This window comes from Oreochromis niloticus, linkage group LG2 (assembly GCF_001858045.2).
Source record: "Oreochromis niloticus isolate F11D_XX linkage group LG2, O_niloticus_UMD_NMBU, whole genome shotgun sequence".
Classification (NCBI taxonomy): domain Eukaryota; kingdom Metazoa; phylum Chordata; class Actinopteri; order Cichliformes; family Cichlidae; genus Oreochromis; species Oreochromis niloticus.
Window position 1 is genome coordinate 21,260,055 of NC_031966.2, and position 27,361 is coordinate 21,287,415.

The 27,361-nt window shown below is 40.1% G+C and overlaps 2 protein-coding genes and 1 long non-coding RNA gene across 8 annotated transcripts; 1 reads left to right on the plus strand and 2 right to left on the minus strand.

The window, feature by feature from the left end:
- Positions 1 to 440: 440 nt before the first annotated feature.
- On the minus strand, positions 441 to 16,182 carry zgc:152774 (MORC family CW-type zinc finger protein 3). Of its 3 annotated transcripts, XM_025911544.1 has the most exons (19): positions 14,997 to 16,181; positions 13,915 to 14,084; positions 13,704 to 13,776; positions 12,532 to 12,664; positions 12,075 to 12,295; positions 11,636 to 11,783; positions 10,655 to 10,808; positions 9,970 to 10,098; positions 9,264 to 9,383; positions 9,069 to 9,172; positions 8,723 to 8,851; positions 6,788 to 6,904; positions 5,634 to 5,711; positions 4,595 to 4,631; positions 4,158 to 4,492; positions 3,409 to 3,922; positions 2,977 to 3,075; positions 1,762 to 1,925; positions 441 to 1,391 (listed from the first exon to the last, which is right to left on the minus strand). In XM_025911544.1, the coding sequence occupies exons 2-19, from the start codon at positions 14,014 to 14,016 to the stop codon at positions 1,235 to 1,237; spliced, it is 2,814 nt and encodes a 937-aa protein (XP_025767329.1). In that variant the 5' UTR covers positions 14,017 to 14,084; positions 14,997 to 16,181; the 3' UTR covers positions 441 to 1,234. The 3 variants fall into 3 exon arrangements, with proteins under 3 accessions (XP_025767329.1, XP_025767336.1, XP_005467626.1); XM_005467569.4 differs by lacking the exon at positions 2,977 to 3,075 and having other exon boundaries at positions 968 to 1,391; positions 14,997 to 16,176; XM_025911551.1 differs by lacking the exons at positions 11,636 to 11,783; positions 12,075 to 12,295 and having other exon boundaries at positions 14,997 to 16,182.
- Positions 14,084 to 18,861, plus strand: LOC112848207 (uncharacterized). Its single transcript, XR_003222204.1, has 2 exons — positions 14,084 to 14,811; positions 14,904 to 18,861. It is a non-coding gene; the product is annotated as an uncharacterized LOC112848207 (long non-coding RNA).
- On the minus strand, positions 18,057 to 27,005 carry pmt (phosphoethanolamine methyltransferase). 4 transcript variants are annotated; one of them, XM_005467572.3, is made up of 12 exons: positions 26,870 to 27,005; positions 25,130 to 25,301; positions 24,556 to 24,711; positions 23,692 to 23,828; positions 23,292 to 23,443; positions 22,963 to 23,151; positions 20,670 to 20,759; positions 20,476 to 20,565; positions 20,260 to 20,382; positions 20,005 to 20,136; positions 19,478 to 19,594; positions 18,057 to 19,350 (listed from the first exon to the last, which is right to left on the minus strand). In XM_005467572.3, the coding sequence occupies exons 2-12, from the start codon at positions 25,288 to 25,290 to the stop codon at positions 19,240 to 19,242; spliced, it is 1,458 nt and encodes a 485-aa protein (XP_005467629.1). In that variant the 5' UTR covers positions 25,291 to 25,301; positions 26,870 to 27,005; the 3' UTR covers positions 18,057 to 19,239. The 4 variants fall into 4 exon arrangements, with proteins under 4 accessions (XP_005467629.1, XP_005467627.1, XP_003444639.1 ...); XM_005467570.4 differs by lacking the exon at positions 26,870 to 27,005 and adding an exon at positions 26,449 to 26,607; XM_019365579.2 differs by lacking the exon at positions 26,870 to 27,005 and having other exon boundaries at positions 18,163 to 19,017; positions 19,234 to 19,350; positions 25,130 to 25,329.
- Between the last annotated feature and the right edge of the window lie 356 nt (positions 27,006 to 27,361).

A 27,361-nucleotide genomic window follows, 5' to 3' on the forward strand; every position in this document is an offset into this window, starting at 1 on the left:
ATGAATGAATACCTGCATTATGAAACTGTCTGCCTCGTCAATAAATTATCGCTACACACCTTTCATCAATATATCCCTTCATACTTTCTTCATGCACTGTGTTGTGTTTACAAAAATGTCAAAGAGACAGAAAAGAAATATTTTTAAGGGTGTGTTGGTTGGTTTTGTGGCACACTGTTAATGCTGCATCAAACTATTGTGTAATATAATACCATTCACTCTGCACAGACGCCACTTAGTTTTCATATATCAATACAAGATATTAAAAGTTACCGTGTGCCCTGGATGGGCGATACTACAGCATCCAAAGGTTTCTTTGAGAGGCTTTACTGTCACCTTGTGGTCAAAAAGAATAAGTACTGAAAACCTTCCCAAGGCACATTTTAAATTCCACCATTGAACCCATGAGTAGCTTAAAAACAGAGATGCAGTGAGCAATAACCGGTTTCAATATTTTAATGCAAACATAACAAATCCTGTTTAGAAATCAGCAACCGAGTGTGTACAGCAACTTAAATAGCTACTTAAAAAACAACAACAAAAGAAGCAGAACAATGAAAAGCAATAGTTAAAAAAATTAATGGATGAACTGAGACAAAAAACTCATATTTTTTGACTGACATCATGACCAACATGCTTACGTTTCTTAAAGGTTATACTGCACAAGTATTCAAAATGATGTGACAACCGTTTGCCATATGTACAAGACAGCTTCATAAGTACGAGTAGTCAGACTTGGTGACTTGACCCTGACAGTTAATTACAAGAATTTAAGTTAAAACTTTTTTTTCTCTTAGTTTTCTTTATATAAACGGTTTGCAAACTAGTATTTAGCATTTTTCCTGCCTCTTGCTTAACAAGAACTCTTGGCACTCGCAGCTTGACATAGTAATCAGTGCAGGTCAATTTTTTATACACCTGAACTGTAATTTGAAAGACACTGAGGTAAAGTAATTCGATACATGTCTTTTATTTTAACACTGCAAACTGATTACCACACGGAACACAAATATTACCAGGTTTTATAACATTCATTATTATACACGTAATCCACATGCAGCACCAGGAATATGAAAAACATGGGAATGACATTACTCTCCGGTTCAACAGAAAGAGAATTATTACCATATACATACTGTATGCTGAAGTAGGAAATGGTTTAATTGATCCAAACTTTGTGTAAGTATGTGTAACACAACGAATAATAATTGACTTCTGCTGGACTTAGTACTGATCATAGCTTCAGGGAGTTGACCTCTATGATCTGCTGCAGGATGTTGTCTACATCATTGGTCTCCAGGCTGATGCCAGTCAGGTCCAGCTGGGGCAGGAGGGCCGTGAGAAGCACTACCACGTTGTTGCGGATTTCATGCAGATTCTCCTGCACAGACCTGAGCGGACGACAGATTTGTCACTACAGCAAGAAACCCGAACAGCTCAGATTTCACTTCTTGTTCGAAGAAAATCTTTTCTGGGAGAACTGAGCTTTTGTATCGTGTATAAATAGGTGTAAAAGGCTACAAGTGAGATGTTCACGAGGAATTCCTTTATCACTTTGTTAAAACCTGTTGAAACCTATCAAGCTGAAGTGAAATAAATCCCAGTCTTGACTGATACTCGATCCATTTATCTACACCTACCTTGTGCAGGTGAAGGTAAATATAAATTAAGCCATAGGCATTCAAGTTAGAACAATATCAATATATAACTTGGGATCCCTGTCTACACAGCTGCATGTGGACGTCTGTATAGAGCACTCACCTGTTGTCTTCACAGGCCTCAGTGTCACTGACTCTTGTCCTCGACTGGCTGTCGGTCTTTTCCTTCCTGGCTCTGCTCAGTTCAGGCTGGATGTTGGACTCACTCACAGCTTTTAACCCGTGAAGTTCTGCAGCCTGAGTAAGGCCAGAGGATGAAGTAGAGCACTGATAGACAGCAGGAGATAAAGTTTTCATTTAGATTTCATTTAAATCAGATTTAACTGCTTTAAAATAAAGCACATTACACTGCAGTATTTGTCATTCTTCTTAATAATTCACTCTTTTGTGCTTGATTTGTTCATATGATTACTATTACAAAACACTCAACTACTTATTAAGATGATCAACACTGATACTTGGGATTACCTTAGATTAATATATTTTAGTAGCTAAAATCAGCTCTTCAAGTCAAATCAAATTTCAATTTTTTTTAATTTAAAGCTCCAATGATGAAAAAGTCACATCAAGGTGCTTAATATTGTAAGGTAAAAACTGTCACGGTTTGTGGAGACAGACCGTGCGGAGATGTGTGTGGTGGACCCAGGTGCGAACACAAGTGAGGATACGGGAGTGAACTTAAACAAAAGCGAGCCTTTTATTGTGGCTGATGATCACGAAAGAAACAAACAGGAATGAGGGCAGCACAAGAGCAGTAACTAAACAGAAACCTAAACTGGGAACAAACTATGGTAAGGCTATGGCTGAGGATACAAAAGACTGGGCATGGAAACACGGAGGGTGGGAACACAGACGACGCGACACAGAGGGATGATCAGGGGAAGCGGCCACACATGGGAGCACAGCTGACACACATGAACCTAACGACAGGACAGGAGAGGTGAAACTAAATACACTGACACTGAATACAGACTTTCAAAGTAAAACAGGAAACATGGAGATTAGACATGACATGAACTAAACATAACCACGCAGACATGACGCATGAACCAGGGAGACTTAGTACGGGGGGAGATGACATAAACAACTAAGGAACAAGACTAAACTGCAATCTAGAAATTAAACTAGATGAACTAAACTAGGGCACAAATGAATACAAAAGATACATAAAACTCAAACACTGGGTCACTCGACCCAGGACCATGACAAAAAGACCCTACAACGTCAGAAAAAATGCCAATAATCATGCGATGCCCTGTGAGCAACGGCTTGGTGACAGTGTGAAGGGAAAAGCTCCCCTTTAAGAGGAAGAAACCACCTGCAGAGTCAGGCTCAGGGAGCGGCAGCTATCTGCTGTGACCGGATGGTAGCGAGAGGAAAGAAAAGGGAGACGAGAGAGAGACGGGACAAAAGGAAACTATGGAAGAGAAAGAACCAGAGTTTAATAAGTGCTAATAATTAAATACAGTAGCGGGGTGTGAAAAGATATCACCTAGACACTCTATATTGTTGAAAATATATGTTTTAAATCAATTTATTCAGGCCACTTTAACCAGAACGAATTATTATTACATGTCCTTCTAATGTTTAATAACTACTAAAAGTAAATATCAAAAGAGGCTCATTACAAGAAGGACTGATGAGAATCAAAAGCAAATCATGAAAGAGTAAATGTGATTTCATTAAACTTTAGTCTAACCAACATTTAAATGAACTAAAAACGCAAAAATGGTTATAAATGGTTTCTGACCTCAGCCATGTCCATCTGACAGCCGACCTCTTTGCGTCCCGTCGGTTTCGCCAGTGTCTGCGTTGGACTTTTTTCATCGCTGTCATCATTTGTCATCGTTCCTTGAGTTGTCTTTGTGATTTCCAGACCTAGAAGGCTGCGGAGCTTCTCAGCCTCTTTCTCCAACCCAACCAGCCTCTGCATTTTAGCCTCCCGGTTAACCCCTTCCGTGGGCAGCACCCCGCTCTGCTGCCCTTCTGTTCGGCTCAGGGGGGGCACCATCACAGTCTGTGTGGAGGGGGGTGAGTGTTGCCACGTGTTGCCGGTGTGGGTTTGCGGCGGGTTTGTGTCCGAGTTTTCTACCCGGCTGCTGGCGTCCTTTTTGTTTTTTTCTGGGGATAATGTCTTGAATACATCACTTTGTTTCCCAGAATGCAACTCCTTATCCGTAGCTCCTGAATCGGGCTGGCGAAGCTTCCAAAGGTAACGCTTCTTTTTAACACCGTAAAATATTGAATCTGACTCCCTTTTGGGGCTACAAAAAACAAGGTTCAATCGGTTGATACAAGGTATTAAACACTGATACATCTATCTATCTATACACACACACATATATATGTATACATATATACGTATAATTTAATTAAAAATGGTACATTCACATTCACTACACTATATCCAACCATTATCCAAAGCAAAAGTTTGGATCAATACACTTGGATTAGACTGGAATTAGATTCTCTTTTTCATTAAATTCATTCATCCCTCACCTTAAAGTTTCTAAGTGCTCCTCCTCTTCTGTCTCCATGTCTGCGTTTTCCGTTTTGTTGCTCTCTTCATCCTGAAGCCTCTGGTCACTTGTCTCATTTTCCTTGGGCGACGCTCCTTTTGCAATTTCATTCTTCTTTTTAGTGACTGTGTCTCTTGCAGCGGCCTCCTCCTGCGTGTCCGTGTCCGACTGTGACTCCGCGTCGTCATTCGCAAAAGTGTCATTTAGATCTGTGAGTTCATCTGCGTTTGTCTCGGCGTTTTCCACTCTGGTGGGCTTAGATGAACTCCGTAAGACGATTTGATGTTTAGACACTTGTTCCTGTAACTGAGACACCTGCAATGAAAACAGCAGAAAGCACCTGTGAGACAGAGTACGGGACCTTTACTGTCGGTGACAAAAACACAACAAAGATAAGAAACAAACAAATTTACATACCTCTAATGATTTTCGCTTTGTGCCTCTGGAGTACTCTCTGCAAGATAAAAACACGGAGAATCACGTTACGCTCTGGTTTATCGTCTGTAAATATAATTTTCTCTGCTGCAATTTGATTGGCACTGTTTTGGGATTCATTTTTCAAATACATACATTTTATAGGTTAATTTAAACCAAAATCCAAGTATTAAATTTCATTTAGTGATGCGTTATAAACTGTGTTTTTTTGTGTAAAAAAAGTACAGTGCGTATAAAAGCAAGTGCAGTGAGAAGACTGCACGCAAGTGGTGGGAACTCACAGCTGACCCTGTTGCATTTGCATTTCTGGGAGTTCCTTTATGAAGGCGCAAAATACATGGAGGAGAGTATTTACTAACTGAACCCATGAAGGCCATTCGGGGATTGAGCACACAAGCTGTTCTGCTTAGTAAATCTGAGTCGTAATCAGACATGATGAATCAAGTTGCCTGTAAGATTAGTATCAGGTTTCTTTTTGTTACCTAAGTAGTCGCCCCCTGTCGTCCACTAGGAAGATTTCAGGTTCAAGTCACATCCATCTTTTACATACAGTCTATGGGCAGACCACAGTCACTTTAGTCTCTGCATCACTCACTAACTGCTGTCAGTGAGCGGTTTATAACCTTGTGGTTTATCTTAGTACATTTGTATCTAACAGATTTCTGTCAAAAGTTGCCAAATTCAAGCAAATTAGATGTTACCCTTTCTGTTTACTTCTGTATAAGTGTCTAAATAACAGACTTAAAGCGTTTTGTGTACTGATGAGCAACATAGTACCATATTTTAAAGAGCTGACAGATTCTTATCAGTTAGAGGATAGCACCAGTAAACTTTTCTCAGACACGCATGCTTAGAGTCACATGGACAACCGCCGGAAATAAGTGCATGAAACCACAAAACGGCATGTGAACCCACAAGAGCAAGCAGGCATGCAGAAAGAGCTGCAGTGTGATATATCCGTCCATGTACGAATTTTCACATACAGTCAAAGTTTCAGAGGTGTAAAGAAATGGGAATTTACAGTTTCTTGTGGCTTTTCTGATAGCTCGGTGTTAACAGCTCCTCATGTTCTTCTGTTTCCTCTGGTGACGAGCAGCTTCTGTAAAGACAAAGAGACTTGCGCTTACTTTCAATTCAGTCAGCAGTGGCTTGGGCGAAAATTTAAAATGACGTTTTGCATCATACAAGCCATTAGAAATATCTGTCTTTTTTAAGAAAAGCAGTGAAATAAAAAGTATACAAGGGAGAAAAAGAATGCAAAGGACACGTAGGGTTCAGAAAGGGCTCGTGCTCGATCTATTAACCACAGAGAGCGCTAAAATATGACCATGCAGAGTTAAAGGATTAAAGATATAGAGCAAAAAAAGGAAATGGTGACTGCTGATGCTGAAGAGGCTAAAATATCTTGACCTCTAGTCCACAGAATAGCTCAAGAAAAAAAAGAGGCTTTCAGAAGGTCTTCCTGCCTGCTAAAATTCAGTGTCTCCACTCTGTGCTCTGACTTCATTAAGACAATACTAAAAATTGAAATGTTAGGGAAGAAGAGAGTGCAGCCAGGGTGGAGTTGATGAAAACAAATGTCAGAGGTGACTCGTGACAGAAGAATAGCATCAAGAGCGAAAAAGGTTTACAAGATGGTATTCGTATGGTTTGCAGTGGCTCTGAGCTGAAAATATTACGATTTTCATTGTAAATGATCAGAATGGGCGAAATTAGAAATGAATATATCAGGTTGATCAGCTTGGAGACAAAGTTAGAGAGACAAAGCTAAGATGATTTGGATATGGGCAGAGGAGGCAGTGGATACATATATATGTATTGGACAAAGATGCTGTAGATGGAGATGCAAGGCAGGAGGAAAAGAGGAAGACCACCGAGAAGACAAATGGATGTGGTGAAAGACATCTAGAAAGTTAGCGTGACAGAGGAGGATGTTAGGGGTTAGGGTTACGAGGAAGCCGATGATCTGCTGTGGCGGCCCAGCGATGGAGCAGCCGAAAGAAGAAGATAAATGCTGCCTGACACAAATAATTAGGTGTTCCAGCAGTGTAACGTTGCTCCTGAAAACTCAGCGTTGTTGAACATGATCCAGCTTTTGCATTCGTTATATAATTGTGTTTCTCACTCAAGACAACGGTGCTGTTAAAATCATCAGAAATAATATGAAATACCCACCTGTAACGTGAATTTGGGTTCTGGCTGCACGTCCAGCTCTCAGGAGCAATTTTGTAAAAGCCGTCAGGGATGCTTCGCCACTTGAGACACTCTTCACACTGTAACCACATGGGACCCCTGTAAATACAACAGCTGTCAGTAAGCTAAAGTTGGCACTAAAGATATTCTTAACTATTTTTATCTCAGTAAGTCTAGACTTTTGAACACAACAGATCTCTTCAAGATCTATCTATCTATCTATCTATCTATCTATCTATCTAGATATAAACTTTTGGCTTAACGGATCATATAGATGATATTTTTATGTTCCTTGTCTCTGTAATTTTACCCCTGAGGCTGAGTCTCAGTCCTCTGGTTTAATATAGATATGATATTATGACTTTTGATAAATAGCCAAGTTCTAGCATGCACTGACCTGCGGCTGAACTGAACTTTGGAATGAGGATATGTTATTCGCACTCTACATTTTGGTCATGAATAAACCTGAAAACTGTGGGAAACCCTTCCGAGTTGAACAGCACGTTTCCTCAAAACAGTGTGCGATGATGTGGAACAGCAGGGCTTTGAAGTACACTGATCTTATTGGAGGGGTGAGTGAGGAGTGTCAGATTATCAGCAGTGACATGTATGTAAACCACCTGTATAGAAAAGGCAGTGCACCAATAATACTGGGCACCACTGAACGCAGTGTAAGGGTTTATTAGGTTTTTTTTTTATTATTTCCTCCTTTGATAGTACTATTTACCATCTGTCTAGCTTTTTGGCATCCGTTACTTTTCTATTCCTCTAGCTGTCTACTCCACCCTAATTATTTATACTTGTCACCCAACCTTTATTTACCTTTCCTACCTTTCCGAGTTCTACATTTAGACTTTCTGTTTGAACTAGACTTAATACTTACACGTATTTAGAGCCAGATGAACCGGATGACTGGTCACTGTTTGCACTACAGCTATAACAGTATCTAGCTAGGTCTGGGTCTATACTTGTTATACCAGTGATGGACTGGCTTTTCTAGTCTTACTGACCACTCCAAGTGCTCTAGACTACAAGTCAAAACACACCATACGGTACCTTATTCCAAACACTTCAAGCCCTTCACATCTCACATCCATGGCCTGTTTCAAGTCACCAGTTAGCCTAACATGCTATCTTTGGTTTGTCGGAGGAAGTAGCCAGAGGGCACTCACACGAGCACATGAGGAACATGAAAACTCCACACAGGGTTCAAACCAGGAACTTTCTTGTCGTTGGGCGACAGGGTTAACCACTACAACACCACACAGTTTTGTTTTTTAGAACTAGAAATGAAATTTAAAGCTGAATTTCAAAAAAAAGGCCTATGCTGTATGGCGAGAAATGGCCCAAGGGCACCCCCAGCCTATTGCATAATGACCACTTCAATTGATCTCTGTACAGCTGCAGCAGCAGCCGGTGCTTTGTGTGAGAACAGCAACAATGAATACCACCTGATGATACACAGCAATGATGGACATGCAAGAGAACACTGAGGCCTCACCCCTCATAATGGCAACATCACTGACTAAAAAACACCTTAGTTAGCCAACAGACTCCACATTAATAGGCCTATAAAACTTCGCAACGCCAAGTGTAGAAATTATTATTAGTGTACAATGATGTCAGCTTGTAACAGTGTTACAAACAAGCATATAGCTTGGTAGGATGACAAATAACAATAGCTTATTTATCAGCTTTCATACTGTAAACCTGTATTCGGAGCCTCAACATGTTTATGCAATGTATTATTTGTTTATAATTTGTAATATGAAAGCATCACACCTAACTTAAAATAAACCATTAATGTTCTAATAATACGGCTAATTTAACAGCAACTATTTCCATTGTCTGACCTCACTGTTTTTCCAAAATCTGGCTCTGACTTCATCTGTGAAAAAAAAACCAGTTAACACTTACTCATCGACATCCTCCTGGACCTCCTTCTCATTTTTGTCTAGAGCCTGAAACTCTCGCTCCCTGGCCTTCTTCTCTGTCACCTCCTTCCAGTAGTCGTTGAGTTTTAGGCCCAAAGCTCCGAGGGTCAGTCTTGGGAGTAAAAAGAGGAAACAACTGTAAATGTGTTTAAAATAAGATAATGACAGAAAAAGAAATTAAAGGTCAGTGACTGAAGATTACGCGATCAAGTTACCGTGTTTGCTCTTAACTTTGTACATACAGGATGAAACCACTCCAACTCAACAGCTCATATTCACAAACAAAACAAACAAATAAAGCAACTATCTGATTTATTGCTGGTTGTTACCTGTACTCTTTGGTGTACTCAAAGTCTTGCTTGTTATGAGCAGGTTTCAGAAAATTGCACTCAATGACGCCGATGACGCCGATGCCCGCTCTTAGGCCTGAAGTCTGAAGGGAATTTAAGAGTGACATTTATTAAACAGAGGCAGGTACCCAGGGTAGCCCCACAGTATTTGTAACATACATTATTTTACTTTACCTTTAGCTGGCAGCCCACTTTCTCATACGCCTTAATGAGACGATTCTTGTGGTACATCATAATCCCATAGTGATCCTTGTTTTTTGGGTTAAGCCCAAAGGTCACCTTCACTTTGTCTTTCTGACAAAAACCAGTTAAGGAAACTGACAAATTATATAATTTTTATATAATTAAAGGGATGTTACTAATGTAATTATTTTAACAGAAAAACATGTAACAATGTTCATAGAACAGCATTATTTATTAAATTTATTGTAGTAATTATTATTAATTACTTTATCATTAATTATAGTAGAGTATAATTCAGAATTTTCATAACTCTTATCCTATCCCCGAGGTCTGGTTTGTTGCATGCAGTCAAATATTAGATAGGTAAAGAGATAAAGTTTAGATTTGTGGGCGCTGAACCGATCACTGGCACGATAACACAAAACCCCAGTTTCAAAATCTCAGTTCTCTAGAAGACATGAAACGATTCCAAAAAATAATAACTAGATATGAGACCGCATGAACTGGCACTGTGAAGCTTGTTTGGATTTTCCCTTCATGAACATCTGTTAAGCACCAAAAGTGTGTGTGTGTTTTTTTCTTTTTTACCAGACCCCAGTAAAGTAACACAGATGCTTCATCTCCAACAGTCACGCGAATCCCACTTCCTGTTTACACTTGAATTTGGCTGTTGCACACACACATAGCGTAAGGATACACTGAAGTGGGGTTTGTAGACGTCATGCTCAATGTGTATCAGCCTCTTTGCTACCAGTTTGGCCTGAATCTTCTTCCCCCTCAGTATGATCTGCGTCCTCGGCTTCAGGTACAGGATACTGAGGTAGGCCTGTGATAAACATGCAAGCAAATAAAACGGAGAAGGTAAAAAAAAAGAAAGAAGCGAGGCTGAAAACTGAAAAGGCTAAATATGAAATACTCTTTTGTCGGTTGAAATCCACTCGTGAATGCACATTTTTCACCAGCGGGTTTATTTTTGAATCTTGAAACATGAAAAACATGATTTACAAACAAAATGTAAACTCTTAGAATTTGCCAATTATCATTTAAAACCTGCAAAAACGCCATTTTTTTAAATGAAACTGGGGCAGTGTTACTACAAAACCACAAGGTTGACAGTTTGTCTACAGTAGTGTGGAGGTACTCAGTATCTGCCAAAAAGTGGAAGACACTCTTACACCCAGCCCCCAACACACACAGCACTTGTATGGCTAAACCCACACGTAAACCACAACCACTACACCCTGAATTTTTCTCTAACCCTGATCATAACCTTTAACACTAAAATCCTCCTAAACAGGTTCCCAAGCCAAATATTAATATTATAGACCGCACAGAAGCTCTAACATAATAACAGATGGTAAAGTGTTTTTTTACCCACTCACCCTGAGACTGTAATGCATGTCTGGGATGTTCTGCTCAGTTCTCAAGGATCCGCTGTTCTTCAGCCCCTTCTTCAACTCTTCGATCTGAATCTCAGGCAAACGAATGTCATTCGGATCAGTCTCAAAGTCGAGCTCCATCTTACCATCTTTGGCTCTTCGGGATAGCACGAAAGAAAGCGGCTGTTAGAACATGTAATTGTGTTTCACTGCACACGTGTAATGCCTATCTAGAAAGCTCCGCAGATGGCTTTGCAAGACATTTCATTAATTGGGAAGGATTTGCAACACAAAGTTACTGCATGGGTTCACCTCCTGTGTCTAACTACTATGCTTTGAATCACAGGGCAATACTTGAAATGCTGGATGATTATACTCATAGTGGTGACCCCTCTCTCCAGCATGAAGAGGAAGTGAAACAGGAGGTATGAGAAACCTGACCTGGTTCTTTTTAGCACTTTACAACAATTTGACTTCAGTCAACCATTTATCTCTAAGAAATTTAGTTGAGGGGGGAAAAGAGAAAATTCAAATCTTCAATTTAGGAGGTTCTCTGTACTCCATGTGAGGATGTTTGTATTTGAATGTGGATCACTTTGCATAGATTTGCATAAAACCATGCTTACACAAATACCACATATGTGTGTTTGTACCCGCTTGCCTCCCTCTGATACTGACTGTGCTTGCACACTCCTCAGCATCTTGTGGTATTTTCAACCAATGATCATAACACGCCAACTTGGAAACCCTAACCGAGATGTTTTGACGTGACTCAAACTAAAGAAACAGCGTAATGAGGTCTGCGCTAATCTGCTTTGTTGTACAGAGTTCAACAAAATGATTGACATCATGACGGTTATCTAACAAGATTACAAATTTTTCAGATTTGGTTTTATCGAACTGCTAGTGGTGGAAAGGAGATCTTTATCGTGTGGAACACTCTTATCTCTCAACTTTAATGTAACACGAACATGTGATTCTGACCTGCGGATGTTCCAGATTAATATCTTGGTGCCTTTTTTGGAGGGAATTGAGTCAAAATGTGAATGTATCTGCTCCAGGGATTTGACGATCGAGTGGTCGAGGACGGCTGTCAGACTGGCCTGTGAATCCTCGGTCACAACTAATAACTGTAACACGGAATTAAGGTCAGAACATAAGGGAGCATGTATGGTAATAAACACATATACATAATATATTTGTTTCCTGTTATCAGCCTTAAACGTGGCCTACCTATTTTAATTCATGCCCCCCCCCACCCCACACACACCCACACACCCTGTGCCATTCAAATGATCTCATCAGTTCTCAAACCAAAAAAATCAGGAAGTCATGCTGATGTAGAACGTCTACGCATCAGCAAATTCACACAGTAAACCTAATATTGCATCCTAATATTTCCCACTCCCTTCGTGAAGGATATTGGTTTGCTGGTTGAAAGGGACAATGGGGACGATGACAGCCTGGGCTTTAATGCTTTCCAGGTAGGTCTGCGACAGCATTCCCACAGTCTGACAGCCGCCGTTCTTGGTGAAGATGAGCGCGTCACGCCCCAAGCGCATGGAGCCCGACTTAAAGCCGTTCCCGTAAACCCCGATGGCCTGCTGACTGGCCCTACCTGAGCCCTTCTCTGTAAAACCAAAGCTGGAAACAAAAGCGAGCAAGTGTTAATTATCGAACACTGAGAAGCAAGCTGAGAAGATGAAACCAGCCTAGTGTGTGAATGTGACACAAAGTGGCACACGTGGGGCCACAGTTGGAAACTGTGTGTGTGTGTCTGTGGGTTAAATGCAGAAAAGAGGAACACAATCAGTGTGCAGCACTACATGTCTTTCTATGTTTCTTTTTTCCCTTGTGTGTGAACTTCACACGTGTCTCACCTGAGCATCTTGTGCAGTTTGTTGGGGGTCATGCCGCTGCCATTATCGATGAAAGACAGACAGAGGTGATCCGTTTCATGAACAACATCTATCCAGAACTGTTTAGCGGACACACCGGGGTCTGAGGCATTGTCTAGAAGACGACAGACAGAAAATTGGAAATAAGAAAAATGAGAGAAGCACATGGGAAGGCTAGTTTCTTTAATGCCTTCCTTATATTTCTTTACAATGTGAACTTCCTGCAGGCATAGTCAAAGTGATACTGCACATTATAGATCCGAGAAAGAGACTCATGCTGCAGGAACAAATCATTAGATCTACAACTCCACTGCTGATCTCTGGACGCTACTGCATGTGCTTTAGTCTATACTTCTATTTGGGGCACAGCCACCAATTGCGTCACACCATGATCAACAAACATCGAACATACGGAGTTTGGAACTTTCTGCAGGGTTATCACGAATTACTGCGCGCTTATTCCAAGAAGCACGTGGCTCCCTTTGCTGTTTCTAAACTTTAGCCTGTACTTTCACGTGGGACAGTGGTGCGAATGCGTTTCTAAAGCGCACTCCCTTAGCTGTTCCGGTTTTTAAAAAAGCCCCAGCAGCCAACAGACGGTCAGCACGTCTTAACCAATGAGAGCGCACAGAGTGGAGGAATGGCAATGTTGACAGCCCAGACACGATCCATTTATGTCACATGAAGGCGCAAATAAGCTACTGCTGCATATTTACCAATATGTTTTATATGTATTTTGTCAAAAATAATCCAAACTGATTCTGTTAATGCTCACGAGAAGTAAGAGTAGCGACAGTGCAGAAAACCTCACTGCAGTTGAGCAGTTCGTAATATCTCAGGACTAGGATTTGAAACTGCAGAGCGTTAAAAGAACGAGCTCCTCTATCCTTGCTTTACGACGCGATTATTACCACAACACAGCGTCTGCAGCTGTCAGCACACGTCTTTAGGCGTGTGAGCGCAAACTCGTCGCGCATGTGAAAGAGGAAGTCCGTTCGGTCCATTTTAGCACCAACACAAATGTCTGCTCAACACGCCGACTTTGTGCGCGACAGCGGAAGAGCGGTGCGAAAGAAACCATGAAAAGCTGCACCAACAGGTGCACGGGACTGTGGAAAGTTTCTGTATTATGGGGGAAATTTCTTATCGCCTACCTATTAATTCTGCCACAGCGCTGAAAGGCCAGGTATGACTTGTGGAGTTGCTGTTCAGGAAGGAAGGACTCATCTGGAAATTAAAAAAAGAATTAAAAAAAGAAGTTAGACTCCTACTTCCACTTGTTCTTTTTTGTGAGCCACTGTGAGCCGTTTTCTAAATTGTCGAAACAAATACGAATCCTCTACAGGAAATATCTGAAATACTTACAGAACTCAGGCGAATCCCATGCTCACTTAACCTCGCCATGTTTTGCGACTGAATATTTTGCTTCTCGTCGTGTGAGCTCTCCGTGCGCAGGTACGTAACCATACAGAGCAGTGGGCGCGTCCTCGGGGCCTCTGTCAAAGGAAGTCAGCCGGAGTCGCGCTTAGAGGAGTCTGAAAGAGACACAGCTGAGGTATTTGTTTCTGCAGATCTTATGTTAATATGACGTTTTACTAAGTTATTGCATTTATTACCAAGTTGATTTATTGTTACTTTGTTATAACTCGTGTTTGAAATATGTTGTTTTTTTCATTCAAGCATCACAATAATTCAGTTGCAGATTCAGCTAAATGCTTACAGTAAATGGCCGCTGTATTAGGCAAACCTCCTTATCTACTCATTAAAACAGTTCTGACATGCTGAAGCTTCAAATCAGGCATCAAAATAGGGAAGAAACGTGACTTTGAATGTGGCTTGGTGCCATATGGGCTGGTCTGAATATCTGAGGTTGTATTGAGAATTTCCCAAACAACTTTCTCTTTACTGAATGTTTACTGAATAGTCTGAAAATGGGGAAAAAAATTCTGTGTTCAGGAGTTCTCTGTCGCTCACAGAGGTTAAAGTGTCTTGCCAGAGCAGAGTGGCCATGCTGTTTCGAGCTGACAGGAAGGCACAATCCAGACAATCCAAATAATCACTTGTTACAACAAAGGTATGAAGAAGAGCACGTTGAACCTTAAAGGAGATTGACTACAACAGCAGAAGACCACACCGGGTGCCACTCCTGTCAGCTAAGTGCAGCGCCGTGGTTAGCTGATACTAACAGGAAACTGAAGTTGCAGCTCACACCTGCTCACCAGAATTGGACAGCGGAAGATTGGAAAAACATTGACCGGTCTGGTGAGTCTCGATTTGTGCTGCAACGTTCAGTAGTTATTAGGTGTAAGCTATGTGAAAGCATGAATCAGTGCTGTATTCTGTCAATGTTTCAGATTGATGGAGGTGGTGTAATGGTGTGAGGGATATTTTCGGACACACTTTGGCCTCAATACTAGTTGAGCATTGTTCAAAACACCACAGCCTACCTGAGAATTGGTGCTGACCATGTCCGTCCCTTTATGACCACACCGTATCCATCTTCTGATGGCTGCTTCCAACAGGATAACGCCCCATGTTATAAAGCTCAGATCATCTCAAACTGGTTTCTTGAACACAGGTTTGTCGCTAGCCATGGGTGTTCGGGGCTCTACTTCCAGATGTTTTTTCAGTACCCTCCGATCTCCCGACTGAATGAAATTTTTTTTAGAGGAAGCCTGTATTTAGGCATCTGTTTGCCGCAGTTTATCTGGGGCGAAGTCCCACTCCCATCTCTGTCCGACCAATCACAGCAGAGCATTCCTCCTTTAGGTCCAACGTCAGCACCTGTTAGCTGTCACTGCTGATTGGTCTGGATCTGACAAACTGGTGGTTGCTAACCAGTTAAAGCAAGGCATGAAATGGCCACTGCATCAGATACAAACTCAGGTCGGTGAATTGGTGAAGTGCTTCTGACGCGTTCATTGCTACAAGTCATGGTTGCCATCTGTTTCTCACACACTGAGTCAACGATTCACACATATTCCTCACAATCTGTCTGACCTTCATTTTCTCACTTAGGCCTAATCTGAAAAAAAATAAATAATAATAATTCATCATAACAAAGTTATTTAGACCATCAAGAGAAACCTGAGAAAAATACAAATAAATCTATTGATTCTTAAAATCATTCATGCTGCTCAAAGTAATGCCAGGTCTAAACAGCAGCACAGCCTCTTATGCTTTCTCCTCTCAAACTGCACACGCAGTTGACAATGAGTAACCATGGCTACAGTGAGTAACCATGATGACAGGGAGACGCTCTGTACCTCGCTCTGAAACACTCATTCCCATTCCCAATAAAAGAGCTCAGGTTATTATGGCCATTTAAATTGAAGAATGCACGTCAGTGCTGAAACCTTGTAAAAACATACTGTGTATGTTAGTAGTCAGTTATGTTTTTTCTATAGGAATCATATCAGAGAGGCAAAGAAATGAACTCTTCATTTGAGTGCATTTGTGTAATTTACTGTTCCAAGATATGCATGTCTTTGTATACGAAGTCTGCCACAAACAAGTTGACTTAGGTCTGTGTACAATGTTAGGTCCCACATTCACTGTGGATTCATAAATGAAATAAAGGAAATGTAGAAATATAGAGAGCGATGACAAAAATAGCATGAAAGAGGCGTGATTGTTAAAACACTGTGTGCCTGTAAACACAGACATCATTAGGTGGAGAGGGCACAGAATGCCATAGAAATAAATATCCTGCAGGACACTGAGTGATGCACGTCATGTCTGCCCGCATTAACCCCTTAAGGCCTAGAGTATCATATTTGATACATGGGTTTTGTCAGTTTTGGAGACTTCTGCATCATCAGTGTGATTTTTTCCCCCCTAGTTAAATTACACAGTACATTTTTAACAAATAAAAAAAAACCTTGCCATGTTTTTGGTGAGGTTTTTTTCCCCACAATCCTGATAAGGATAGGCAGAAGATAATGGATGTACGGATATAGAAAATACAATAAAAATTAAAACTCATATATGCAAATGAATATTTAATTCAAACAAATTCAAAAAATGTGATTTGGGCTATAAATCATAAATATTGTAACTGTCACTTAGTAGTGACTTGGATAACTATTTAGCTTTTGATGACAAGAAAATTTGCTTATTCTGCATTTTGATATTTGTTGAATGATAAATACAGTGTTTGAGTCCACGTATAAAGGAAGTTTATACATAACGAGTTAATAACCTAATCGTCAGATCAAAATTGGGTGGCACCTGCTGACTGTTTTCTTTTTACAACCAGGACATGAAAGCGAGGGGGAGAGAGCAGAAGGGGGTTAAGAGTGGAGCAGGTTCATTAGACAACAAAAGAGCAGAAAGGTGAAAAGAAAAGAAAAGGACGGATGAAACAAGCTTTCTAACTAAATAGTGACACAGTATGGTCTCACAACTAACTACTTTACTTTAATGTTACATTTTTTAAAGGTTTTATACTGCTGCTTAAAGTTAAAAAATGGTGAGGAACTCAAATTGCACTGATTATTTATTTCAGTGTCATCCTGTGACATTTTAGTCTTTGGCATATATTAATTTTTTTTTTGAAATTTAGTAAATAGCTTTAAGAGTGGCAGTGTTATTGAGTGAAAATTCAAAAGCCTTTGACGCCGGCCTAAGCCCCCAGTGTTACAAGAGCCTAGCAATGCTCTTGAACATAACAATGAGTTCACTGAACTCAAATGGCCTCTGCAGTCACCAGATTTCAAGCCAATAGAGCACCTTTGGAACCTCTGTGGTGAAATGAGAAATTTGCATTCTGGATGTGCCACCGACATATCTGCAGCAACTGTGTGATTCTATCAGGCCAATACAGACTGAAATCTGAGAGCAATGTTTCCACCAGCATGTCGAATCTGTGCCCTGTTGAATTAAGGCAGTGCTGAGGGCAACAGGGGATCTAAAACAATACTAACAAGAGCTACGCAACAAAGTATATTTTATTACTCAAATTAAAAAGATTCATTGCTTTACTGTAGAAATATTTTTTTGCCAACAGCCATAATTGTAGAATCAATATTATATTTTATTAAATATGTGTTGTAGGATAGGATAGGGTCAATCATTGATGACATATTTCCTTTCGTTCGCAGGCCATAAAATACTACTGTTTATTACACACAAGGCGTCCTTGGGTGTAAAGCAGCGATGCGTGTGTTATGGCAATAGTGACAGGAGTTTCACTCCTAACTAGTATTTCAAATCAAACCACAACCTTTCTGTAAACCTAACCGAAATGAAAATTAAACTGTAAGTGAAAGAGGACACAAACCACAGCTTCTGTCATGATTGATTGGTCTGTATTAGAAACAGAGGCTTCAGCTTTATTATAGCCAAACACGTTTTATAACCGTCAGTTGCAAATTTACAGTGATTTACAAACCAGCTATTGACCAAACAGTAAGCAGCAATAATAATGACTGTTGTAATACACTGTTAACTAAAGTTTAATTAGCGATTCATTTTTATTAACAGTGGCATTATAAAGTGTTACGAAGTCTTTTTGCATTTAGGAAAATCTGCTGCGTTACCACACAGATTTGAAAATGGATCAGAATCATTATTGCAAATCTGCACAGTGGATGAATGTGGCATACGAGAATATTTGAAGAAGCAGTTAATGGTAAACACGGAGTAATTATCTGGTATTTATTAGCATATTTTTTAGAATTCATGAGATTGATTTATCCCAGCTTTTATTAAGAAATGAAAAACTATGTATTTAATTAAAAATTTGGGATTTAGGAGGTGTTGCAATGCTTTACCAACCGTGGCTCTTATTGTAGTGGTTTACACATTTGCCTACCAAACAAAAGATCTCTAGTTTTTTTTCCTGGAAGGAGACAGAAGTTTCTTTGTGGTTGCATGAGGAAGAAAACTCTGCCAAATCAAACATGTGGAGCTACCCACTGTGGCAATCCCTGGAGAATAAGAGAGCAGCTGAATGTAGCTAAAGAAACTTCTTTTTCTGTAATGTTTTACTAACTCTTGGTTATTGGCAAACCCCTCCCCCAGCCAGATGAGCAAATCACATCCCAGCAATACTTGCAAATCCTGTTGATGGTTTTAAACTGTAATCTGATGTCATGAGACATGGGATGACATGAGAATGCAGACAGCCCAGAAAAGATGAGCTGACTGCTTCAACCAGTTTAACTGGTTCCTGTTGAATTTGTTTTCCCCTGGGTCTATCTGCTCAGTATTAGCTACTCAAACTTGTTGCAATACACTGTCTATTAGATGAATTTGTGCACCTGTTAATTTAACTAGAAATAATTAATTGCATCTTCCTTCAAAAATCAATCTGCTGTCAATTGATTTTGCCTCTGCAGTTGAGAACAGTGCTATTTTTTTAGTTCAAGAACTCATTTCAACTTGTTTACATTTAAGTAATTGGATACCAACAACCTGCTTAACCAGAATAAACCTTGACTACTCTGTGCAGTTGTCTGGACCTTCTTTTACACTCTGTTGTTGTTATACTCCCAAAAATATTTGCTCACTAGAAATACAAGATGGCAAAGTGTAGATCACACAGTTAAAGATATATTGCTACAAAATAATGAAAGAGTTGTCAGTGATTTTCTTTAAAGACAACAGCATACCCATAAAAAGAATAATGTAGCAGAAACATTGTTTCTTTTTTCTTTTATTATCTCTAACACGGCGAGCTTCAACAACTCAGTCTCTTGTAGCGTGAAAAAGTCCCCATCTTTGGTCTCCACTGGTGGAACGTTCCAGTTTTTCTTTCCATCCATTCACTATTGCAAAATAATCCTCTTCAGAAAATTCCTGCAAGGAAAAGATACAGTTGTGTTGGACGGCACACTAAAGGAGGAATTTAGCTTTCTGTCATAACACAATTATGAAGGTGCAATCTTTGACACACTGTGTGAACTTTGTGGTTGTGCATTCCCACCTTAATGAATTCATCTTTAATGGCCTCTGCTCTCTGCAGCTCTGTCTTAATCACTTCGATGAACTGGGCTGTGCGGTCTTCGGCTCGAACTTTGCTGAAACCAGCCTCCTGAATGAACTGTAGATGGGGAGGCAGAGGAGGGATTAAGCAGTGTGGGGACAGCACCATCAACTGATGGACTGCAGTAGTACAAACATACAAAGTCTGTATTCTCTGGACATAATATTGGAAAATTTGGCTGCTTCTATATTCTTCTAAACACATCTCTGGGATTTATGTATTTATGAAGCAATAATGCACGGATTCCAGCATACAGTATATGTGAAAAACTATTATAAGCAGATTTAGCAGCTTTCTCCATTTATTTTGACTAAGTTAAAACTATTTGAGTTTGTAGTTTTACTACAGTGCAATGCTTATACTGTTAAACAGGATTTTGAATTGCAAAAACAGAAAATATAATCTGCATATCTGAAAAGAGTCCAAAGTTTTAAACTACTAGAATTTTTATACATGAGTATTTTTACCTTGCCATACTCTGAAGGTGTATACAGGACATAGCCTCTTTGTTTCACATAGGCCTCGAATGCTGGGGTCCAGGGCTTCTTCCCACAGCAATAGTCACTGATAAGCAACTGTCCGCCTGGCTTTAACCATGACTGGATATCAACAAGAACAAGATGTTTCTTACATTTAGTGCTGTATCATTTTTTCTCTACAAATTACAAGAAAAGTTGTGAAATTCATGAAATGAAACCATTTAGACTTAAAGAGATGCACACATGGAAGCGTTTGAAGAGGGCTAGTTTATCATCTATATGCAGGATTGTGTCTCTGCTGTAGATCACATCAAATGAATCTTCTGGAAATGTCCTTTTTGTAGCATCGGCAACCTCAAACCGCACCTGAGGAACAGTAAATACCGTTAAAGATTTGGAAATAAGTCATTAGTCCAGCCATTAACTTTGGTGTTGTAATCAACAGAATAACATACGTACTGATGGAACGTTCTCTACTTTTGCCCTCTCTATCGCAATGTCCACCATGTTGTCTGACAGATCCAAGCCGAGCACTTCCACTCCAAATGCCTGAAAAAATCACATAATAATTGCCATAGTTATAGCTTTTACAATAATGATAAGTGCCCTAAAATCAACATTGTAAGTGTAGCCTGAGCCTGAGTGGCTCTTACCTTTGCCATGTAGAAGTCTCCTCCACCAATGCCGCAACCAACATCCAGAACCTTCTGTCCTGGCTTCAGGTTCAGCAGGTCCACAAACTCCTGTTAGCACAAAAATGTTTTCTTTGATTAAGCCTGGCTTTGAAACCAACTCGTAAAGGTTATTCTGGCTACAAATGTTTATTTCATAGTTACTGAGGCCACTACGGTGTACATTTTAGGACAGGGGGTGTCCAACTCCAGGCCTCAAGGGCCGGTGTCCTGCAGGTTTTAGATATCACCCTGGGTCAACACACCTGAATCAAATGATTAGTTCATTACTAGGCCTCTGGAGAACTTCGAGACATGTTGAGGAGGTAATTTAGTCATTTAAATCAGCTGTGTTGGATCAAGGACACATCTAAAACCTGCAGGACACCGGCCCTTGAGGCCTGGAGTTGGACACCCCTGTTTTAGGACATCCGCAGGTCTCAGGAAAACATCCTCAAACATCAGCTCAAACATCCTCAGACGTCAGACTGGCATCAGACTAAAATGTCTCAGAAAAAGTGGCATCAGATGGCCCACCCTATCCCAGAATTCATTGCGAATTTATGGTTGAAGAAACGTTTTGGAAAAAATGGTGGCCGGTTTAAGCAAAGCAGTCCAGAAATAAACTTTTAATAGTAAGTGCTGAGTTTTATCAAATATCCAGCAGAGAAGAATCCTAAAAAGCTGAACTGAGCTAACTTTTGGCCAACTTAATGCGGCTCAGGTCCTGCATGCTTTGGTTGGTTGGTTAGTTGGCTAGTTAGTTTTCTGCTGAAGCTGCGTCTGTTTGCCGGTGTGAAGCCAAATGTACTTAAATGTTTTGCGAAAAAACAAGCAGACGGTTCAATTTTTAAGGTAAGTGTGTTCACCAGGACCAAACATTTGACCCGTGAACTGTGGTAAGGAAACAGACTAATGTAACCAGGATGTGCTGAAGTCATATTTACATAAGCTCTCATTCTGTTTACAGCAACTAATTATATTAAGACAGAGAGTTAATAGAGAAATCCTCCTCTTGTTTTTATGCTGTTTTTGGCATGCTTATATCATACAACCTGAGCCTGTCACCTTTGTCATAAAGCCCAACATTTCTGCAGGATTCTATATTCTGTTTAGTTTTTTTCTCTCTGATTACAATATATAAGATATGTTAATGTGATTCTATGAAATTGTGCTTTCATCTGAAAGTTAACAGATATTTGATTACATTTTCTGCTTTTGTTGTCAACTGCCGTGGTTGATTTCTTTCTACAAGTGTCCAGAGTCAGGAGAGACAGAGAAACCTACACGTGAGAGGTGACTGGACAGAGGCTTTCCACCCTTGATGAAATAAAGGGAATCACATCCAACTTTGATAATGGTTTGATTTATCCAGAATACATTTAGTTAAAATATTGTTCTCATCGTTGTGTTGGTTTCAGTGAGAAAAGTATGCAGCTCTTTGAAATAAAGCGTTCAAAGAGCTGCAAAAATTGTACGTTCATAAACTTAAAGTGTGTCTTATAGTATTCTATAAGGAAGTCATGTGTCTGTATCATCTTGCTCCTGTTAGACGCTCCCTTTTATATATAATAAAATATCTATAACTTTAGACCTTTTTGTACCGTCAAAATGAAATGAGACTAGTCTTGTGAGCTACACTAGCAAACTAGTTTACTAACTAAAGTTAAGATAACTGTTAGCTAAAGGGACTCAGCCCATGGCTGTGGTGTTCTCAGCTCATATATAGATGAAACATCACAATTTTCTGCAATAAAAATAAAATAAATTACATAAAATCAAGATTTTCCTCTATTTCGGTCATTCACCACGGCTGTAGCTGCAATCATTGCAGTTGCTAGACAACAGGAGAAGCGCATCTTAGGCTAGATCTTTCAATTTAACAGCCGCTCACTTCCAGTCTTTGCGGCCTTCGAAAGCGTAGACTGGGTAGCCCAGGTCCTTTGAAGGATTAAAACTTTTTTTTTTTTACATTAACTTTCAGAGACATTTAAAAAATAATTCAAAGAAAAAAACATTACACCTGAACACAACTTGAAGAGCTACCACAAAGGGTCTGAATAAAATTTCCAGTCCATTTAATGCAAATTCTGCACCACAATAAAGTGTTAGACGCTCAGAGGTCTGAATACTTACTCAGGTGTGCAGTTTTCTGTGTCATTTTCTGTAATTGTGTTTATAACTCAAAATCATATCTTTACATTTTACTTGTTAAATTTCCTTCCAAGAAGCACTTGTCGTTTGCATCCAGCCATATTTTTTGGGATTTGCCTACCTTGGTGGTGCTAGGTCCTCCTGTGCTGACGTAACCAGCCCCAAACATCTTCTCATAGCGCAGGATGCCACGTTTGGTGTACTGCTGGTTGTCCAGGAATTGCTGGAAGGTTTTGAATCCGTTCTGGCTGTTCGAGGAGCGAGAGACCTTCTCTAGCAGCCAGCAGATTTGATTTGGATTGTTTTTCATCTGTAAGTGTGGGATGGATGAGAAGGTGACGGAGATAAGGAGTAGTAAAATGGGTTGACTACACGTCCACACACCAGCATCAGAAACTGCCATGTGCTTTTTTCACACTTGAAATCTTAATAAGACTCAAATGTCTCTACCTCAACGTAGGTCTGAACTCTCCTTTTCAAGACAATGTCGAAACCAAACGTTTGGCCCTCTTTTGGCTCCGTCACTTGCACTGTTGTAGTTATGTGGCTATATTGTGCCTCAGTACGGTAGCAGGTGGGGTTGAAGTCCCTCTTACTGTCACCTTGGTAGAAAATTATGAATGAAAACACACTAATCTCCATTGTAGTTCAGAAGATAATTGTAGTGCAGAATATTTGCAAGATAAATTAGGGTATATGGAGCATAGAAAGAGAGCAGCTAAAAGAAGGAGTAGAGACATCTAATTAAATCTTTTTGAAATATACAGGCAGAGGACTTCATACAATCTTTCTTAAGTTACCTTCATTTACCTTAAAGGTTTAAACATTGAATTTAATTCTGCATCTGTACCTGACCGGTGGTTGCAGGACTCTCTGAAAAACAGAAAGCCTCCAGGCTTCAGCCAGGTCAGCATTTTTTGCATAACCGAATTCAGCTCCTCGTCACTCAAATACATCAGTAGCCAGTTGGAGAACATAAAGTCAATGCTGAGGAAAAAAAGCACAATTCTTTTAACACAGTAACCAACAGCAGGATTTTCAGTATATAACAAATAAAGCTGTGTGTGTCGTGCTCTCTCTGTGCCTTTCAAGACTGGCTCCTTTCAGAGTTACTATTTCCACTTGTACACCTATGATGTGTGCTGGAAACAGTGACCTTTTAACTTAAGTTTAATTTGGGGAAGTGGACAAAGTTGTGGTGAATGAGTATTGTGGCCATAATACTTCTGCCTTTTCTACGCACTGGGACCAAGTTCATGATAGCATACGCAACAGTTAAAGCAGTATATACTAAATGCTCCTCCTAAGATGCCTTTGGCTTGGAAACTGTAGACTCTCCTCCTCGAGACTATTTGATCTGTGGGTCATAGCTGACAAAAGGGGCGATTCTTCGCTATCTGCACAAGTGACACTGCAGACGTGGACATGTAAGCCCTCAAAGAGAAAGCTAGGAGGATGCAGGAAGATAGATTTCATGGAAAAAATTTGTCATTTCACTTAAAAGGGCAAATGTCAGCTTTATCGTTTTCCAAGGTAAGCCTCTGCTGAAGCCACTTCTGCGTATGTTAAATATACTCATTTTATGACAGTTTATCCAGCTGTTCTTGAGATAATTCAGAGTCAGGCCAGTAGACCAGCTGACTCACAGTAGTGCCGTTCATCGAACCACGCCATTAGTGAGGTTAAATATTAACGATGATATCTTAACACACACCTGTTTTGGGGAACATCCAGCTTTGTGACATCAGCTTGGAGGAAGGTACCATTGCTATGGTGGCCATTTTCCTGCCTGTTCTTCTCTATAAAACTTTCCATGAAGTCCACAGCAGTCACATGGGCTGCCTTGGTCAGCAGGTGCTTGGTGTAACGACTGGATACAAACATAAGAATATAACATGACTTTTGAGTGCTCCTAGGTCATAAATCTTTATACTTAATTGAGTCTAAACCCAAAAACGTTGATTCTGTTCATCTGGACGCAGCGCCTTGAGTGGGAGAAACGTTCGTCACTCATCCAAGTGACTTCTTCAGTCTCAGCTGACTGCAGGTTTCCCCAACCTTGTAAACAGTACATTCGTATAATGACTGAAACTAGCCTACTGAGTGAACAATGATCTGTGAGTTCAGTTTCTCCATCATTAATATGCCAATTACAAAATGTTTTAAAAAATATTACAGTACTCTATTAGCTTATACTTCTACTAAATCCCTGTCTTTTAAAGCACTGACTTTCTTGTCTTCTGTACTGTTTTCCCAGAATTCTAAGTCAATTGCAGCTGTGTGCTCACCCAATTCCTGCTCCCAGCTCCAGCACTTTGCATCCCTCCAGGCTAGGCAGCATGGAGAGGATCTCTGGCAGCTCATGCTGAGTCAGTTCTTTGGCACGAGAATCCAGCATCATCTCCTCCACTGTAGCAGCCTTAGAGTGCTCCTTCCAAAACTCTGTCATATTGCTTCGAACTATCAAGCACATAAGAGAACACACGGGGTTGGCAAGAAGCTACATATGTATGTAAGTGGGTGTGTGTATGGACACTAATAATGATGGCAATGCAGTTACAATTTATGAATGTGCAATTAAGATTTAATTCCCATGAGATGATGTGTCAGAGTTCAAGGGTACCTGTCTGTGAATCATCTATCAAGCATATGACAAAACAGAAGTGATCATAAGGTTAATCATGTTACTTATAAGTTATTCAAGATGTAAATTATTTTTTTAAAGAGAAAAAACAATCTGAGTTCTTTTAACTCACTCAAATGTGAGCTTTTGGAAAGTTTGACAAATGTTCATATAAAGGGCTCTACCCCTTAGGCTAAAAATTCTTCTAAGATAAACCCCCACAAACACTCTGCGGCCACACAGATTAACCATTAATCTAACCTGATTAAGCAATCACAAAGCAATACACTCATTTGCCACATAGACAGAAGATTAAACCAGAATCAGTTTCATATTACACTCGTTCGCTGTCACAGGTTGCAAAATTTGGTTTTGTTAATAAGACGTGCTGTTATTTCCACAAGAGGTTTTAGCTGGCTTTTGTCAAAATACAGATTATACTACGGTTGTTCCACAACGCCCCTCCACCCACCAGAAATCCCCCATTCATTTTTTTTTATTTTTTTTAACTTTACAGAGATCCAAGAAAACCATGTGCAGTAATGTGCATATATATAACACAGTAAACATCAGGCTACCGCTTTCACTCACAAATTTCCCCATGTGCTTCACACCAGAGACACACACATCCACAGGCTAAATCAACGGCAACGCGGCAAAGTGAAATCTCAGATTCCAGTGACAAGGTGATAACAAGGGTGAGAGACAATCTTCATGGTCCTTTTTTTGAGGGATAACTCCAGGTTAAAAGAAAATCATTTGACAGCTTTGTTCAAATCCCCATCACATTCCAGCACAGAGTTCACAGTAGGATTACTTCCACCAGTTGAGTGAACAATTACAACACAATAACACAGCAGCTCAAACAAAATCCAAACTTTGGTGTAATCAGCTCCCTCTGGCTTAAATCAACTTTTCAAGAAGTTTCACAGTAGTAAATAAATAAATAAAGAAATAAAATGAATACATTTACTCTGCTCATACCTTTGTCCATTGTGGTCTTTGGTTGATTATTGTAAAACGAATCTATAAAGTGACCAATCAGTCTGATGATTAACGATCCTCGTTATTGTAGGAAGGTATAATTAGTAATCTCCTATATAACAGAAAGCAGATGTCACTTCGCGTGTGGGCTCTTTAAATAACGGGACGAGCGTGGCGCGTGGAGGAGGTGGTCGCCAGGTAGGAAACTGGCCATTAGGATGCGCCCAATACGAGGGCATGGGAGGGGAGCACGCACACACGAATCACCATGTGGGAACAAGGGTCTGCAGAGAACATAGAACAGATTTGCATTGACACTGGGCATAATGCAAAGCCTACGTGCACAACACACCACAGACGTCCAGAAAAATCCCTGGGAGACATGTCGGCCACAGATAGTAAGTTAACAGAATGCACTCACATCTTTTTGCACGATCGTTGCCTCGTGTATTTCCCCGCGGCAGTCTGCTTCACCGGCTCCCGGCTCATCGCGTCTCGGTTGTGCTGACACGTGGAAAATGTCTGGCGGCATGCGCAACATTGTGCAAGATTGCCTCATACTGTTAAGGTGGAAAGCGTGAGGTTATGAAATGCGCCAGGAGTGTAAGTAGCCCACAGTTTTCATAAGGCTTTATGAAAACGGCAATTAACAGTTAATTGCTAATATCTAATTTTCGCCTTCTTTATATAGAAGGCATTAGCAGCCAGTGGGGTCCCAGGCTGTGAGCTATAAAAAGTTAGTGAATGCCATATGTTACTTAACTATGCAATTAAAAATATGAGAAATTAGTAGAATTAATAAGTAAAATAAAACAATTAATTTCTCATTAATAATAATAATAAGTTGTTAATAAACCATTAAACGATGATAAACAATTCAAAAAGGCTGCAGAGAGTGTGTAACTGAATATTG

What these genes read in the sequence shown, in the direction of transcription:
- zgc:152774 (XM_025911544.1), bottom strand. Translation starts at nt 14,016, where the DNA reads ATGGTTACGTACCTGCGCACGGAGAGCTCACACGACGAGAAGCAAAAT. An exon ending in TCTACAAACCCCACTTCAGT is followed by an intron (nt 9,384 to 9,969) that starts GTATCCTTACGC and finishes GGTTTTTGTCAG; the next exon opens with AAAGACAAAGTGAAGGTGAC. An exon ending in GTCCAGGAGGATGTCGATGA is followed by an intron (nt 6,905 to 8,722) that starts GTAAGTGTTAAC and finishes TTGTATTTACAG; the next exon opens with GGGTCCCATGTGGTTACAGT.
- pmt (XM_003444591.4), bottom strand. Translation starts at nt 25,314, where the DNA reads ATGTGCTTGATAGTTCGAAGCAATATGACAGAGTTTTGGAAGGAGCAC. An exon ending in GAGGACCTAGCACCACCAAG is followed by an intron (nt 20,760 to 22,962) that starts GTAGGCAAATCC and finishes TTGTGCTAACAG; the next exon opens with GAGTTTGTGGACCTGCTGAA. An exon ending in CCCTCTTCAAACGCTTCCAT is followed by an intron (nt 20,137 to 20,259) that starts GTGTGCATCTCT and finishes GTTGATATCCAG; the next exon opens with TCATGGTTAAAGCCAGGCGG.